The 18933-nt window shown below is 38.9% G+C and overlaps 1 protein-coding gene across 3 annotated transcripts in view; it reads right to left on the bottom strand.

The window, feature by feature from the left end:
- The window catches only part of LOC140127149 (uncharacterized), a 246094-nt gene that overhangs the window by 145060 nt on the left and 82101 nt on the right, over positions 1–18933 (bottom strand). For all 3 annotated transcript variants that reach the window (XM_072147489.1, XM_072147490.1, XM_072147488.1), the window contains 11 exons: positions 13311–13498; positions 11986–12060; positions 10124–10141; positions 9252–9278; positions 8955–9026; positions 8094–8174; positions 4848–4874; positions 4445–4489; positions 3268–3336; positions 2225–2320; positions 987–1013 (listed from right to left, as the gene is read on the bottom strand). In XM_072147489.1, coding sequence (XP_072003590.1) covers positions 987–1013; positions 2225–2320; positions 3268–3336; positions 4445–4489; positions 4848–4874; positions 8094–8174; positions 8955–9026; positions 9252–9278; positions 10124–10141; positions 11986–12060; positions 13311–13498 — 725 coding nt within the window. The remainder of the gene's footprint in view (positions 1–986; positions 1014–2224; positions 2321–3267; positions 3337–4444; positions 4490–4847; positions 4875–8093; positions 8175–8954; positions 9027–9251; positions 9279–10123; positions 10142–11985; positions 12061–13310; positions 13499–18933) is intronic.

Genomic DNA, 18933 nt, shown 5'->3' with positions numbered 1-18933 from the left:
ACACTACCGCCATACAGTGAGGAATACAGCCATACAGTGAGGAACACTACCCCCATACAGTGAGGAACACTACCACCAAACAGGCAATATGGATATGGGCTGCATGTAAAACAAATTGAAAAAGATAAAGGGTTTCTCACTTAACAGATAAAAAGTAGGGCTGCGAGGAACAATTGTTCCTGTAATCTACAATAAATGAAGATCCTCCTCCCACTTTAACATTGAGAGCAGCATGAGATGGTTGGTTGCATGTAATTCCATATAATATTGGTCTCTAAAGAGAGTAAATATCTACAGATTCAAGTTCAGTGTATTTAACCTCCATATCACGAGGGAGAAGAGACAGAACAAAACCCTAAAAGTCTTGGAATCTGGAGGTAGATATTGAGTGTAAAACCTTGAAAGAAAATCCTAATTTTTACCCAATATGAAATCATGTAAACATAACAATTTATTGTCCAACCTCCTTCTCAAGTTAGGGGCTGAAATATCCGAGGCCAACATTGGATTAGGTCAAACAGGAAGAGCAATGGAAATAATAGACTGCAGTTTATACTGAAAATGGATCCGTTGCCATAGTCCTAGGGCATGAAACTTGAACAGGGATGATTTTAGAACCAGAGAGTTAATTGGGGAACAGAAGTCCAAATCAAAGACCCTAGAGAATGAGGTGCCACCAAATCAGATTCTAAAGGTTTACCAACCCTGGCAGGCACCAAGAGAAGTTGTGCTATCCTGGCTTCTTAAAAACAGGGAACCGAGAAACTACCTCTAGATTTATCAATATACATAATATGTCTCTTGATCATAGAGCATTTATTACACTAAATAAAACCAAAAACTTTTTGTTGCAAGGATACTAGTCAGTTCAAAATTTTTACATTATTTTTATTTCATAATAATCTGCTAGAAAATTGGAAGAAGGGATATTATATAACAAAAGTAAACTAAATATTATTTAAAAATGACAAAACAAATATCCTCACCTGGTTCCCTGTTTCACCTGGTTCACCCTGTGAAAAGATGTGGTTCAAATGATAAAATAAGTTGAATATATATTTTTTATATTTTATTTTCAGGGTTTGTACTAGATCTACAGAGTCCTATAAAGATAGACTAAGACTATATTTATAAAGTTATTTTTATAAAGTTTGCTCTTGTTCTTAAAAATGCATCAGTATTTTATATTTTCCACTTAACCAAGTCTAAGTTAGTTATGAGGTAAAAAGCAGACGTATGTATCTAGTTTATTATTATGACATAAACTTCCAGAAACGTGAGGAATTCTTAATTTATTAGAACACATTTATGCAACTCATCCTATAAAAATGACTTCATAAATTTTTTTTCAATAGCTCTTTGGATGTAGAATAACTTTGCCTATTATCTTTGTTACCTATATCCAGCAGTTTCTTTGCTATGCTCCTCAGTTTAGGGCAGCGCTGAGGTAGCTGCTTCCTCTGCCAGTCAAGCCCTGAAGACCATCCTGTAAACAACTCTAAGGACTCAAAGCTGGGGAGTGGCTGATGCTTCCTCCTCACAGAGGAGGAAGGAGAGGGAGGTCATGTGAAATTACTCCCTGTGTGTGTAGCAGAGTTTAAAGAGTTCAGTGCTGTGGCTACAAATGTCTCCTACACAGAATATTGAGGTACATGATCAGCCCTGTTCCCTCAGTCACTCTATCTCAGTCTGAGATTCTACAGAACTTTCTCTGTCTCTCTCTTCACTTCATTCTGCACTCCTCTCCCACCTTGCACACATCATATTCTGCACAATGCAGAGAAGACTATACACTTCATGTAACTGTTTTAGTTATGGTTTCTACCACTTATTACATGTTCCATGCTCCTCAATGTGATAAAAGCTCTAGTGGTAGGACATACCTACCATATGCTTCCTGCATGTAAACAGTGCAGTGTACAGTGTATTTACTTGTAGGAATCTCACTGGTTTTGCTGCTAAATTATTTAATCATGGGAGCTGTGGGCAGAGTGAATTGGACTCGGCTCAGGGCAGATACAGGAAGAAGTTAGTCTCCGCCCATTTCACCACTGGTGAGAAAGATTTTTGTCAAACATTTTTATAACAGAAAATCTCAAAACTTTGTTAAGAAAAGGGTGAGCAACACAATATGGACATGGTTCTGTTTGCTTTTAAAGGGGATCACATATTTGGTAAAATTATTATGACTCTGGAGTTACACTTTAAGCTATTTACCACATACCTTGATGGAAATTCCTGGGGGGCCCTGTGGCCCAGGAAATCCAGGAACACCAGGAGGTCCTGGAAGTCCAGGGGAACCTGGCTGACCCTTTGAGCCCTGCAAGTATAACGAGTTACAGTACAAAATAAAAAAAATATAATACTTATATTGTCTAAGACCAACATAGTGAATTATATTATTGAACTCATATTTTCATAAATTGTTTTTACTAATTTTATTTTACAAATAAACTAGCAATCAAAAACGTACAATGATTAATCAGGCTAAAAGCACCAGTAGTATCAACACTGTAAGATGGAGCTAGGCGAACTACAGCAGTCCCACATTGCCTCAAACAGTTCCAATACAATATGTGGTAGCCTCTGCTCAAATTTCTTGGATCATAAATATATGGCAAAAGCTATACCTCTACAATGTAGTGTCCAGCTAGGGAGAAGAGATTTCACAATGGGAGGTACATCACTCATCTCATTCCATGGTCAGAAGTGCATTTCACTATGAGCACTGGCTGGGTTGCGCAAAAAAGGGTCCCTTGGAAACACTTGTAGTAGGTTGCGCTCCTCACCATGAACCTAGACAAGTGAATTGTCTCCTGTTTTGAAGTCTCTACTCCCTAGCTGGACAATTCGTTATAGAGCTATAAAGGCATTTTTTTAAGGGCCTCTGCGCCACTTCAGTGGTATAGGAGCACTTAAATAATTGCAAATACTAGCGTGAAGGGGGGGAGGGCTCGGCTGTCCCTGCGCTTTGCACTTGCTGCAGCCGGCGAATTTTCACATGTGACAAGCAGGACCTGGCATAGAAACAAATGCTACACAGGACCCTCCCCGATACAGAGGCCGGAGATATGATAAATGCAGCAGTGGGGCTATGATAAATACCCCCATAGTTTTGGGCAAATCTTTGGAATTTAAGACAATTAAGTGCAGACTACCACATAATTTTATCAAAATAAAAATTTACTGAAAATACTAAATGAACTGAAAAATACTACTTTAAATGCAACTCTTCTTTTACACAAGAAAAGCAACAAATACACTTACTGGTGAACCAGGAACACCACCGAGCCCAGCCAATCCATCAACACCTCCTAGCATATAGCCAGGTTCCCCCTACGAAAAAAAATATGTATAAAATAACTAAATTATGAAAATCGGGCAACAATTTCAACTAAATGAATTAGTAAATAATTCACAAGATTCCAGTCTATCCTATTAAAATTATAATATTATTATAATTTTTAAAGTTTAAGTCATGAAAACTTTACAAAACATAACCTACCTAAATAGATGTTGTAATGAAAAGGATAAGATAATAATGGACGATGATGTAAGTCAACACCTGGGAGTGGAGTCTAAGTGGCATCCAGTTTTAACCAGAGCCCGCCGCCAAGCGGGTTAGACTTGTTGCAGCCTGGTACCACCAGGACGATCCACAGATGCCACTTTGTCTGCTGTGGGGCCAAGGTGTAGCACAGATTTGTAAGGCAAGCTCGAGGTCGGGGACAGGCAGAAGGTCGAGAAAGGAGAACAGAATCAGAATCGGGGACGTAGCAGTAGGTCAGGACAGGCAGCACAGGAGCAAAGTCAGGAACAGAGTCGAGGTCACAACAGGAAAGCAGTCTAAACGTAGAAGGCAAGGAATATAGCTTTCTCTCAGGCATAGAGCACAAAGATCCAGCAGGGTACACAGATAGGGGCTGGGAATTTAGTTGGTTTTCTACTCTTTTAATGTTTAACACCAAATAAAAGATCTTTCTTTACTAATGCACTTCTGGAAGTTTGCTTTTTATGACTATATATGAAGAGGTCTCAGTCTGTGAGCCCTTTCTATATGCACGGTAACATGCTTCCCTCATTAATAACTAGAAACAGCTAAATAATTTTTAATCCACACAGTTCTACTGCATTAACATTATTTTCCTGTTATTTTATGTAAAGTAGCAACCAAAGAGGCCGTGCTTTCTATTATTTCTGTAGGAGTTACACTTACAGCTCAGAAAATGTCATAAATGAGACATAAATGGTATAACAATGGGGGAGTATTGAGGCTGGAGGACTCTAGTGATCATCCATAAAAACTCTCAGTCACTACATACTTCAACTTCAAAAAGTGGCTATGCTTAATTGCTTCCTTTCTATTGAAACAAGCAAGCAGCCATAGCCTAAGATTGAGATAACCATTTAAATATCCTAATAACAGGAAAAAGAAATGACTTACTCTGTCCCCTTTTGGTCCAGGAGGACCCGGATATCCATGAGGTCCCTAAAATTTGTACAAAGTATTAAAATTAATTAATTAATATGAAAAATAGGACGAGTTAAAATTTCTCACAATACAATATGGAGAATGGGACAAGCTACATTTTCTCACAATAATTGTAATCTAGTATATATATCTAGTGGAAGTCATCCAGCAAATCAACAAAACAGAATAATTTAATGAAGATATAAATCTGAAATAAAAGCTTCAGTAGGACTTCTGTGTTTTACATCTATTCTATGTCAAATGTAGACATTTTGTCACATAGATATAATAGAGTTTTTAGCCACGGATGGCTTTTTAAAAAATGTATTAAACATGTTCTACTTCAATCTAAATCTACTTCTGTTTGAATACTCACAGTATCTCCTTGAAAGCCTTTATGACCCTAAAGAAGGAAATAAGTATCTCATAGTTAGCAATTTAAATAATCTGTAAAGGCATTTCATTGAATTTGGTGCTATTTATAGTTTTATACACAAATTATCAAAACATATTTATGCAACATTTAAGGATTTAGATACCTGTAGAATGGCATATTTTGGGAAAATGGCATCACTTCCCTACACTCTGTCAGACAGAAGTCAGACGCCAGAGTGATAATTTAGTTTCAAACATATTAATTTATTGATAAGCCAAAAGAGATTTACATACATACAGTAACATGATGTACAAATACATGATAAGAAATGATCAATTCCTAACAATGTAAACTAATCCACATCCCTATATTTCACTTAGTTCACGTGCTCACGGTTACAATATTTGACAGGCCGCGAAATAGGATAAGAAAGAGAATAAGGAGAAAAACACTATACCCCCTACAATGAAACATAATATTAGGGCAATGGGATGAGGATAACCAAGGATTGATAACCTTCCTGAATCTATCTATGTTATCAATTCTGACAGCATTACATTTTTCACACAGCATACTATTGTTAATTCTCTCAATGACACTAGAGAGCACCAAGTCTGTTTTATGCCACTGGGACACAATGTGGATGCACGCTCCTTCAATTGGCACAATTTAAACTTAGTGTAAGGGAAAGATTCAGGCTTATCGTTCAATAAGCAAAAGGTGGGGTCGTGCGGGACCGTGCACCCGGTTAATTGTCTCAGAAGCTGACCAATACTGTTCCAAAAGCTGGCTACAATCGGACAAGACCACCAAATAGGAAAGGTGGAGCTGTCCTCCTCATATCCTCTAAAGCATTGTGGTGAGACCTCTCGGTTAAAGGCATGGACCCGAGTGGGTGCAGTATTTTAAGGTTTGTCTCTGTAAGGGAGACTTGCTAGCTACCCCTACTTAATATATCACTGAAAACCCACCATCTGTCAATTGGTAGGGCCACCTGTAGGTCTTACTCCCATTTTAACATAAAAGGTAACTTCATATCCTTTGGAGGTTCATTTATCAGCCCATACAGTTGAGAAAGAGATGTTGATCGAGAGGAAGAGTATATTGCTATTGACTCGACAGTGGTGTATCATAATCCTGTCCCGTGGGGATAAGTGACTTAAAAAAAGTAAAACACCTGCCGAATTCTAAAGAACTCAGACTGCAGAGGTCGGAGCTTAGTATGGAAGCTATTCAAAGTTATCAACTTTTTTCCCCAAAAAAAGTCATGAACCTGCAAGAGCGGGTTGTCTATCCACCATTTCAAAGATGGTCCCAAAATGTCTGGGGCAAAGATAGCGTTGGCCCATATATATATATAGGGTCAGAGAGATAGGAGATTGAAATTTGAACTTGATAAATTAAGCTGACTTGGAGAGAAAGGCCATAATCAGGGTAGTAGCCTACATTAACAATTTTAACGAGTAAGGTGCTACCAGGGTTGACTCTAGCATACCCACAATGGTTAGTCAGTAGAAACATGTATTGACAACATCTGTGCAATCCTAACTATTTTATGAAGTTAGGCACTGAAAGAGACTTGTGAACACACATTATGTTTTTAGGTATTCTCAGCCTCTTTGCCTTCCAAATAAACTGAAAAACATCTCTCCGCAGGGCTAACAGGTCAGCTGCTTTCACCAGAATTGGGAGGGAGAAAAAAAAGTATAACAGTCTGGGGAGTACTACCATTTAAAATGTATTTAGACCCTTATCCAGGAGATTTGCGGAAAATCCCAGGTCAGAGTGTATCGACTTAAGCATGGACGAGTAATTGCAGCCATATAAATTATTCTACTTTTTGGGATGGGCACAAATAAGTAGAACAGTGGGTCAGAAGTGTCTGAGAAACCAAAGTTTATAGCCATTAACTTTCTAGTATGCTTCCACATATTGCAATACAGTACCTCTGACTTTGTTCTATTTAGAGAATCAGTGAGAAGGAGATCATTTGAAAACAAATTAGCTTTATATTGTTGTGTGACTATCTGAGCCCCCATTGTATCACAATTATTTCTGATGGTGATTGCCAGTGGCTCCATAGCAAAAGAGAATAAAGCAGGGGAAAGGGGGAATCCCTGCCTCGTACCTCTCTGGATATGAGTAGTGGATGGAACTGCTGCTGATAGCTTAAGATATACCTGTCTTAAAGAGACCACAAAACAACCAGCAATGTGCATTCCGTGAAGGACCCTAAACAGGTAGTCTCAGGACAGGCTATCAAAGGCTTTCTTGATCAGAATGATAATTTACATAAGAAGTAATCATATTACTATTCCCTTCATAGCCATTGTACATGGCCATAATTTTGCAAGAAAAAGTGAACTTAAAGCAAATTCATTTTCAAAGAACAAGCATTTAAAATAGTAAGTAAAGGAAACCCTTCATTTAGGACATTGCTGTGGATGTCTGCTGCAATTTCTAAAGTGACAGTAGACAACCCAATTATTTTTTGTTGGGTTCAACTGCTTTCTATTGAACTATGAAATCTATATTTGCAGTCAGGGCCTAATTATAAGGTGTGCATCTGGGTGTCCAACCCATGGCTCCCACTAGTGAACAGAAGGAGGGGGCCCCCACCATCCTGTCTACCGCCTCTTCTGCCTGCCACATAATTAGAGGCGTCAGTGTGCTGGGGACACTGATACTACAGACTCCCTTAGAGAACAGCGGGTATACTCTCTTTGCTACCCTAGTTTTTGTTTTTTTCCTGGTCCAGGAGCCAAACAGTTTGAGGGGGCAGAGTCATGAAACAAAGGGGCAGAGCCATGGAGCAGTGGGGCATATAGGTATTGTGACATAGCTGCAAGTATTAACCCTGTATTGTGACTTCACTGTTGGGTATTATCCTTATAAAGTGCATTATCCCTGTGTTGTGACATCACTGTGTGTATTACATAAATCTATTATTTATGGAAAGCAAAATTTTCTTTATTGAAAATAATTGGGCTCCCACCAGCTTGCACCCAGGGGCCTGCACCACCCTCAATCCAGCCCTTCTTGCAGTGTAAATCATTTTGCAGGGAATATTTTTTTGCCATGCATGTGTGATTTTTATTTTACCTATTCACTATCCTGCTAATGTCATTCAAGTAGCACACTACTACTGTCCCTGGCCTAAAAGAGTTTTCTAACAAATATGACTTCTTCCCTATATTCCATACACTCAAAAAATGTACGCATAGACTGGGATTATCATATAGTTACCATCAAACCTGGGGGGCCCGGCGGGCCTGTTCGGCCAGGACGTCCTGGAAGCCCCGGAACACCATCTTGGCCAGGAAGACCCTATTGGAAGAGATCATTTTAATATGCAATATAGTAAAAATGGACATCATATTAGAATAATAATGATGATAATAATCCCATAAAATGTAATAAATGTATATATGTATAACATGGATGCTAAAGAAAACTATTAATGTTAGAAAAATATTGATATTTTGGGTCGAAAAATAGCAGATGCAAGCATTGCATTGCTGTTCTTTTTGAGGACATGTGTGTACAAGATTGCTGACAGTATCCCTTGAAATTAAAATGTGTTGAAATTTAAGATATAGGACCACATTTACTAAGGTCCTTACACCAGTTTTCTGTCTGACTTTGCATGTTCTTTCATGTGCAAACTGTTTGCGCAGGTATTTAAGGGTTGCCTGCACCACATTTGTGTCGCATGCAACCATTTTGTGTTGCGGCTACACTATCCCTCATGCAACACAAATTTCTGCACTGAAATGGGCGTACTGGTGGTCAGTTGGTCCGTGCACCATATTTAACATGCAAAGATGGACAGAATTGTGTTGTACCCCTATGTTAAAGGTACACCAAAAAAAGTTGGTGCATTCTGTCGGGGCAGTGCACGGAGCGCCAGAAATCCTGAATCTCGCGCCCTCTGCACACTACACAGGCAAACTGCACATGGTGTTTTTAGTTAATGTGGGCCATGTGGTAGAAGATTTATATAATAAGTAAACATACCGTAATGTAATCCTCAAACATTATATACTGTAAACTTATAATCATACAATTAGTAAATATCAACACATCATCATGTCAATATCATAATACCCGTTCTCCTTTTTCTCCTTTTGAGTTCATGTTGAAGAGATCCACTCCCCCTGTCTGTAAACCTGTAAAAGTCTTTAGACACAGAGAAGACATAAGTAATATGGAAAAATACAACCACAAAGTAATGTATATTTATGGTATACCTAATAAAAATATCTTACATTTTTACAAATAAAGGCTTAACTTAATGCCAATACAGGACATTACATTGCATTAAGATATTAAGATGCATACACAGAGCTTTACAATGTTACATGCGCATCAACATGTACAATTTAGATATCATGTGAAACTTACATTCTGTCCTGGAGACCCTCTTTCGCCCTGTAAGAAATCAGTTAGTATAATGAATGTATAATTGGTCCTATAAATCAAGTGCCAACTCTACCATTTAAAGGAAACCTACCACCACAAATCTACCTATAAAGGTAGATCGGGTGGTAGGTGTATCAATGGGACGTGAGGATAGCCCTTTTAAGGGCTAATCCTCACGTCCCCGCACTGTTTTATAAACTTTTATTACATCAATATGTTAATTTACTTATGCGGCTACTGGGGCGTGGAGTAGCCGCATCTGAGGTTACACGAGGCGGCTACTCCACGCCCCGGTAGCCACATTACCCCTCCTACTCACCATGTTCGGCGCGCAGCTGCTCGTAGCTGCGCGCCCTCGTCCGCCGATCCTGACGTCTGCGCATGCGCAGAACAGCAGGCCCGCGCCTGCGCGGTCACTGCTCTGAAGCCGGGGCTGCGCAGGCGCGGGCCTGCTGTTCTGCGCATGCGCAGACGGCAGGATCGGCGGACGAGGGCGCGCAGCTACGAGCAGCTGCGCGCCGAACATGGTGAGTAGGAGGGGTAATGTGGCTACCGGGGCGTGGAGTAGCCGCCTCGTGTAACCTCAGATGCGGCTACTCCACGCCCCAGTAGCCGCATAAGTAAATTAACATATTAATGTAATAAAAGTTTATAAAACAGTGCGGGGACGTGAGGATTAGCCCTTAAAAGGGCTATCCTCACGTCCCATTGATTCACATACCACCCGATCTACCTTTATAGGTAGATTTGTGGTGGTAGGTGCCCTTTAAGCTTTAAATATTCTACATTCTTACTAAAAGAATAACGCTTTTTAGAAATGATGGTTATTTCAAAGACCAGGGATATTTTCTTACCTTTTCTCCCTTTTGTCCCTGCAAAAAAAAAAATATATATGTATTTATAAAAAAAGAATGTATATCGGAATTATTTTAATGAAAATTATTGGGGGAACAGAAAAGTTTCCCTGGCCACGCGCAATAACTTTTGACATTTTATTGACAATTTGGCTATGTGAGGGCTAATTTTTTTGACAAAAAAACCTCTAGATTTTATTTGTACACACTTCAAAAAAAGTTTTTTCATCATTATAAATATAATTTGTTGTGTGATGGATGATTAAAAATGACAAATTTGGGCATTACTTTTATTTACTTTGTTTTATGCTTTTTGTTGTAAAGGTTAAATACTATTATGGTATTGTAGCCTGGGTTAGTATGGGTGTGGTACAAAATGGGGCATATTTATCAAGCTGTCTGAAATTCTGAATATTCTCAGTTGCCCATGACAACCAAACACAGCCCCCCCCTTTAAAATATTCATGAACACAGGTAAAATGAAAGCTGAGCTGTAATTGGCTGCCATGGGCAACTAGGAATATTCTAATTTTCAGACAGCTTGATAAATCTGCCCCGATGTGTGTGATTTTACTTTTGTTTTAAATGGATGTGCAATTTTTGTGTGTTGTTTTTTTTAACATTGTTTTATTATTTTGTTTTATAAAACTTTTTTTTATAAAAGCTTTGGAGCTACAATTATAAAATATACAGTTCCTACTTACATACAAATTCAACTTAAGAACAAACCTAAAGAAGCTATTTTGTACGTAACCCGGGGACTGCCTGTATATGCTATGTATTAAAAATTTTAGTGGTCTATGTATATACTATTGCCATGTTAGTGTGGACACATTACCTGGTCTGTTCCGATTGTCTCTCCTGGTATACACAATTTTATGAATTATTGATTTTATTATTTTTTGTATATAATAAAGATCATTTTTAAATATTGATGCTGTCTTTTTTCCTCTAATTTTTTCTGTGTTGGTGTATTATGTGTATAATATAATATTCTGGTGTACACAGTATACTTATTTTCAATAATGTATAGACTATTTTCATTCATAGCTCTGTTTTGCATTGGCTTATAAGGTAGAGATTAATCTAACATCACTGGCAGATCAAAGAGTGCGGCTTAGGTGATAGACTAAAATAAGATAGAAGAGGTAGGGAGGTGTAGCATTATGGATAGCTTTGTGGAAGAGGGTGATTATTTTAAACTGTATTTGGATGCAGACAGGCAAACGTCTCAGACTGGACAGACTGGAGGCATCCAGAGAGTTGACTGCTGGGAAGAGAACTGTAAGAGATGTAAGGGGATGGAGTTACTGATGCAGCTAATGGTGTGAGCAGAGGAAAGGAGTCTGGAGACTTCTTCATCTGTGACTGGCCCAAAGGAGGAGAGCGAATAGGGTGGGGTACCGGATGGAAAATGATTACAGAAGCGAGTGGATTGAAAGATTATTTCCTGGCGAATGCAATCATTTTTGTCTTTAAAGTAGGTGGCCAGATCTTGAGTCCCAAGGTCTATGACAGGTGGCTGCACCTTAGGTGGTATTAAGGAGTGAAGAGTATCGAAGAGCCTTTGGAATTGTAAGAAAGAGAGGATATTAGATTAGTTAAATAGACATGTCTAGTGAGGTGCAGGGCAGAGTTATAGGTTCTGAGCAAAAATTTGAACTGTATAAAGTTAGCAATTTTTTCTCCCGAGAAGTACGGGACTCCTGGATCACTGTCAAAGTAAACAGGTTTTGTCTGTGTGCCTGCGTCTGTGTTGAAAATTTGGGATTGAGAGTGGAGCCATCTCATCTAATATTTATGACCTGCTCACTAAATATATAAAAAATTAGAATTATGATTACAGAGCAAATATAAATTACCTTTGAGCATGACGTGCATGGTCCTACTGGCTGGTCAGGAGGCTTCTCTTTGCTTTCTGGCTCTGTTGTTGCAAACTACAAAGACAAAAACTTTTGCAGTTGTTTTAAGATGTAATATTGATCTTATTTTTGGTCAATTGTTAACAGGATCCTGTGCAATTTAAAGATGGTTGTAGGTTAGGCCCTTTATTGCCACCTGAACAAGCTACAATGGATATCAAACAGTCTACAGGAGCTATTGTTGACCTGTGTTAGTCTTGTAAAATAATACATTTCTGGAGATGTGGAGTGTTATAGAAATCTACAAAAGGGGTCTGCCTCTTGCATTTAGGTGAACGTTGAAAGTGAGAAGTAACACTGCTTTAACGATCAAGAAAATAATTAATGGGAGCAGATGCTAAGTTAGCTCTGCAGCCAGTGATCTGACTAGTAGCTTGGTAAGATAGATGTAGAGAAGGGTGTTCCACAGGCCTGTTCTTCAAACTTTCCCTGACATAGTGTAGGATAAAAGCATCCCTGACCTAAAATAAATAATGTATTCATTAAATTTACTTATAATGCAATCCTAGGCAGCTGTCAGATGTCTTTGTAAATATGTATCATTGTTGCCATTTCTTATTTTCCTTTAATGAGAAGGCAGTGTTATAATAATGTATAGTTTTATTAGGTAAGCAAATATGTTGTAGACACCTTTTCCCTTCCTGTGATCCTTACCTGATGTTGATACTGTATGAGGACAGAGTGTAAAAGACCCACTCTTTCCTACAGTGCAGCCTGCTCTTTGCTCTCATCAGACACCATTATGACTGGTAGATTTCTCTTTGCTGTCTTCTTTATTACCCATAATGTATTAGCTGAGTATAACATGTTCTGCTACACACTGCACTAGCTTTACCTGCTGGAAGAGTGTAATAACCCTTCTTACTATATTCTCCTTCCGAATGTAAGAGACCAGACGTATATGATCAGGAGGCTGCACTGAGATCTGTATCTTTATTACTGTATGACAGAACTTCTCTCATAATTAGCAGTGGTTATGATAAGTGTTGTGCTTATTTGTTTGATTTAGTTTGTTTGAGGTTCTTTGATTTAGTTCATCAGTAAGAAGGGAGAGACCTCTGGTCAGATAGACAAATCCATGTAATTTTTCCAGATCACCATGAGACCACATGACCTAACTGAGAAGAAATTTTAAGATAGAAAGCAAAAACTAAATAAGGTAATACTTATGAAACTTATGTAAGTATTAGGATGCTAAGAATGGAAGGAGTATGAAAAATCACCAGTGTGTCTCTTTAAGACTGAACTGAACCCAGTCTAATTACCTCTGCTGGACGAATTTTTACAGGCTCTTCGCTTTGTGTGCACATTGTTTCTATCAGCTCCTGTACAATTGTTGGGAATTCATCAAAGGTGCTGACAAAAAATATGTCCTCCAGGTTACGATTCATCATGATAGCGCGAAGCTCATCCATATCTGCTGCTCCCACCCCAACAGCAAGCATTCGGATTCCTATAAAAAAAATAGTACTTGAATCTGCTGTGAACTGCTGCCCTATTCCACTTTATTATATGGGTTCTTGACCATTAGATGATCACATGTTGTGATACCTTGCAGAAGTAGCAGCGCCCATACTAACTGACATTCAAAACTGGTTCAGGTGATATATTTGGAGCCAGGCCCAGCTGATATATTTCATGGAGACCACATGGGTGCAAAATACTGATGAGACAACAACTCATACACTATTCATGAGGGGATCGGTGCTGTAGGATTGTTATCTTTGTATTTTAAATGTTCCTTTCAGAGACACACAGGACATGGGACCTAGTGACCTCCAGAATTTATCTGCACTCTAATGGTAAACTCTGCAGTGTTCAGCTTATGTGTAGTGCCAGTATAAAAAAAACGATTTTATTCAGATCAATAGGATGTCCATATATTGCACTTGTGTAACAAGTCCTCCAGAGCATGAAATATATACTGCTCTGCTCCCTCACCTTCTGTCTCCATCAACCCTCCATTATAGATTGTGTGCCATTTAGGCCAGAGACTTCCTTCCTTTGTTTTTGATCTCTTTTTTTATATTTTTTACTTGCATTTGCTCTCGTCTTAATGTAATATGTATAAATCCCTTACTGAATATACAGCAGCATGAAATTAATGGTGCTCTACAAATAAAAAGAATATTAACACCAGAAAGGAAGGTACAGCTGAAAGACCCAGGAAGCTAGTGCTGTAACAAAGTGATCAAACATAGCTTTTTATTTAGTTTAAACCTTTGCCGCAATAAATCAGCTTTCTGATTTGCTCTGTTAACCAATTTTTCACTCTGCTCCTTCAACAAGACATATCTTTTTGACTTTGCAGTTTACAAAGTTATATGAGCACTTGATCTCTGTGAGACACAATGGGGCAGATTTATCAAGTGGTCTGAAAGTCAGAAAATGTCTAGTTGCCAATGGCAACCAATCACAGCTCCCCTTTAAAATATTGATGAGCATGGGCTGTGATTGGTTGCCATGGGCAACTAGAAATTTTCTGAGTTTCAGACAGCTTGATAAATCTGCCCCCATGTACTTGGAAGCCAGAAAAAAACACAATTGCGTCATATTCTGATGGGCTTTATTTTTACAACTTTTAACCCCTTAACGCTGAAGCCACTTTTCACCTTCCTGACACGGCCCATTTTTTAAAATCTGACATGTGCCTATTTAAGTGGTTATAACTTTGGAACGCTTTAACATATCCAGTTGATTTTGAGATTGTTTTTTCGTGACACATTGTACTTCATGCTGGTTGAGAAATTTAATCAATATATTTAGTATTTATTTATGAAATAAATGGAAATTTGGCAAAAATTTGGAAAAAAACAATGTTTTCCAAATTCAAAATTTTCTACTTTTTGGAAAGTTGGTCATATCACTAAAATAACTTGATAACTAACATTTTCCATATGTCTGCTTTAACTTGGCATCATTTTTCAAACATCTTTTCCTTTATTTAGGATGTTAGGAGGCTTATAACTTTAGGTGCAATTTTTCAGATTTTCACGAAAATCATCAAAACCTACTTTTGGAGGGTCAATTTAGTTAGAAGTGATTTTATAAGGCCCACATGACAGAAAACCCCCACAAATGACACCATTTTAGAAACTACACCCCTCAAAATATTCAAAACAACCTTTGGGAATTTTGTTAACCCTATTAGTGTTTCATGAGGGTGAAAGATAAATGAAAGTGAAATTAGAGAAATGTAATTTTATCTTACTATAAATTCATTGAACACTAACATTTGCACCTTCACAATGGGTTAAAAATGAAAATGCATTTTACAATGTTTAGGGCAATTCCTCCTGAGCATGCCATTACCCATTTTGTCACTGTACCCTGCTGTACGGGCACAGGGGGGCACTTGGAATGGAAAGAGCGTTGTTTCGTTTTTGCAGGGCAAATATGGCTGAAAAAGTTTTCATGTGTCAGGATGCATTTGGAAAGCCATAATGGTACCAAAACAGAGGAAAGCCCCAACATGAGACACCATTTTGGAAAGTACACCCCTTGGAGAGTTTAGCAACGTGTAATTTGTGTATTTTCCCCAACAGGTGTTTGATTCAATTAGGCCCCAAAAGGGAAAAAAGGTGAAAATTTTCTCAAAAAAGTCACTTTTACCCCAAATTTTTGTAAGACACAAGGGATAAAAGATGAAACAACCCCATAAATGTGTAAAACTATTTCTCCTAAGCACAGAACTGCACCACTTTTGCATATAAAGTGTTGTATGGGTACACAGTAGGGCTCAGAAGGGAATGAGGGGCTTTGGCCTTTTAGAAGCCAGATTTGACAATCATCCTTTACATGTGTCAGGATGCATTTGGAGAGCCCTAGTGGTACCAAAACAGAGGGGAACCCCAACAAGTGTCACCATTTTGGAAAGTGCACCCTTTGGAGAATTCAGCAAGGTGTAATACGTGTATTTTCCCCTACAGGTGTTTGCTTCAATTAGGTCCCTAAAAGGAAAAAGGTGAACATTTTCCCAAAAAAGTCACTTTTACGGCTAATTTTTGAATCCCATAAGGCATTAAAGATGAAACAACCCCAAAAAATGTGTACTAGCATTTCTCCCAAGTATAAAATTGCCCCACACATGCAAATAAAATGTTGTATGGGTACGCAGTGAAGCTCAGAAGGGAAAGAGGGGCGTTGGCTTTTAGAAGCCAAATTTGACAGACATCCTTTACATATGTCAGGATGCATTTAGAGAGCCGTAGTAATACCAAAACAGAGCAGAACCCCAACAAGTATCACCATTTTGGAAAGCACACCCCTTAGAGAATTTAGCAAGGTGTAATATGTGTATTTGTCCATAAAGTTGTTTGATTTAATTAGGACTTAAATAGATAAAAGGTGAACATTTTCTTATAAAGGTCATTGTACCCCTACTTTTTTATAGCCACAAGGGATAAAAAAATGTAATAACCCCCCAAAATGTGTAAACCTATTTCTCTCAAGTGTAGAAGTACCCCACACGTGTATATAAAATGTTGTATGGGCGCACAGTAAAAGGAAAGGGGAATGTTTGCCTTTTAGAAGCCAAATTTGACAGAAATGTTTGACATGCATTTGGAGAACCCTAGTGGTATAAAACAGAGAAGAATCCGAAAAGTGACCCTAATTTTTGAATGCACACCCCTTAGAGAATTTTGCAATGTGTAATATATGTATTTGCCCCTACAGGTGAATGATCCAATTAGGCCCTAAACATTAAAAAGGTGACAATTTTCCTATAAATGTCACTTTACCGCTAATTTTTGCAAGCCACAAGGGATAATATATTAAATAACCCCAAAAAAGGTGTAAAACTATTTCTCCCAAGTGTAGAAGTACCCCACATGTGCATATAAAATGCTTTATGGGCGCACAGTAGAGTAAAAGAGGGATGTTTGTCTTTTAGAGGCCAAATTTGCAAGAAATCCTTCACATGTGTCAGGATTAGAGATGAGCGAACATGCTCGTCCGAGCTTGATGCTCGGTCGAGCATTAGCGTACTCGAAACTGCTCGTTGCTTGGACGAATACTTCGCCCGCTCGAGAAAATGGCAGCTCCCGCCGTTTTGCTTTTTGGCGGCCAGAAACAGAGCCAATCACAAGCCAGGAGACTCTGCACTCCACCCAGCATGACGTGGTACCCTTACACGTCGATAGCAGTGGTTGGCTGGCCAGATCAGGTGACCCTGGGATAGACTAGCCGCTCCCCGCGCTGCTCGGATCATTCTGTGTCTGGATGCCGCTAGGGAGAGAGCTGCTGCTGGTCAGGGAAAGCGTTAGGGTGTTCTATTAGCTTACTGTTAGGCAGGAGTGATTCTCCAAGAACCCAACAGCCCTTCTTAGGGCTACAATAACGTTCTACTTTTTTTTTTTTTATTTGCATCTAGTACCATTTTGTGAGGAATTAGCAGGGGGACTTGCTACCGTTGTGTTTAGCTCTTAGTGGCACACATATCCACCTCAAACACCAAAGTGGGAAAATTTAGTAGGGGTTGGATTTCAATTAGGCACAGTCTGCCATTTTTCCTTTTTTATTTTACGTTTATTTTGTTTAATAACTCAGTGTCATCTCATCTGGCATAGTAGTGTGCTTTCATACTTGGCTAGAAAATAGCCATAGGAGAATCCAAACGGCTTACGCCTACAGTAGCGTTATATATTTGATTTCTGGTTGATCTGCTGGTGGCTGTACTTGCTGCAGTGCATCTACTAGCCAATTGTGAGCAATTTGTAGTGAGACTTGCGACCGCTGTGTTTTGCGCTTAGTGACGCACATATCCATTGCAAAGACCGAAGTGGGAAAATTTAGTAGGGGTTGGATTTCAATTAGGCACAGTCTGCCATTTGTCCTTTTTTATTTTACGTTTATTTTGTTTAATAACTCAGCGTCATCTCATCTGGCATAGTAGTGTGCTTTCATACTTGGCTAGAAAATAGCCATAGGAGAATCCAAACGGCTTACGCCTACAGTAGCGTTATATATTTGATTTCTGGTTGATCTGCTGGTGGCTGTACTTGCTGCAGTGCATGTACTAGCCAATTCTGAGCAATTTGTAGTGAGACTTGCGACCGCTGTGTTTTGCGCCTAGTGACGCACATATCCATAGCAAAGACCGAAGTGGGAAAATTTAGTAGGGGTTGGATTTCAATTAGGCACAGTCTGCCATTTGTCCTTTTTTATTTTACGTTTATTTTGTTTAATAACTGAGCGTCATCTCATCTGGCATAGTAGTGTGCTTTCATACTTGGCTAGAAAATAGCCATAGGAGAATCCAAACGGCTTACACCTACAGTAGCGTTATATATTTGATTTCTGGTTGATCTGCTGGTGGCTGTACTTGCTGCAGTGCATGTACTAGCCAATTCTGAGCAATTTGTAGTGAGACTTGCGACCGCTGTGTTTTGCGCTTAGTGACGCACATATCCATAGCAAAGACCGAAGTGGGAAAATTTAGTAGGGGTTGGATTTCAATTAGGCACAGTCTGCCATTTGTCCTTTTTTATTTTACGTTTATTTTGTTTAATAACTCAGTGTCATCTCATCTGGCATAGTAGTGTGCTTTCATACTTGGCTAGAAAATAGCCATAGCAATAGGATAGCATCGTTTGGTTTTAAAAACTCAAAAACACAAAAAAAAACAAAAAAAACAAAAAACACAAAAAAAAACAAAAAACACAAAAAAAAGTAAAAAAAAAATTAAAGTTATAACTCTCATTTTAAAAATGTTTAACCCGAGGGCTAGGGGTAGAGGACGAGGGCGGGGACGTGGGCGTCCAACTACTGCAGGGGTCAGAGGCCGTGGTCCTTGGCGGGGTGAGACACCACCTGCTTATGAGGGAGCAGGGGAACGCCGCAGAGCTACACTCCCTAGGTTCATGTCTGAAGTTACTGGGACTCGTG

Source organism: Engystomops pustulosus, chromosome 4 (assembly GCF_040894005.1).
Source record: "Engystomops pustulosus chromosome 4, aEngPut4.maternal, whole genome shotgun sequence".
NCBI classification, from domain to species: Eukaryota; Metazoa; Chordata; class Amphibia; order Anura; family Leptodactylidae; genus Engystomops; species Engystomops pustulosus.
This window is presented reverse-complemented; position numbering and strand designations above follow the sequence as displayed.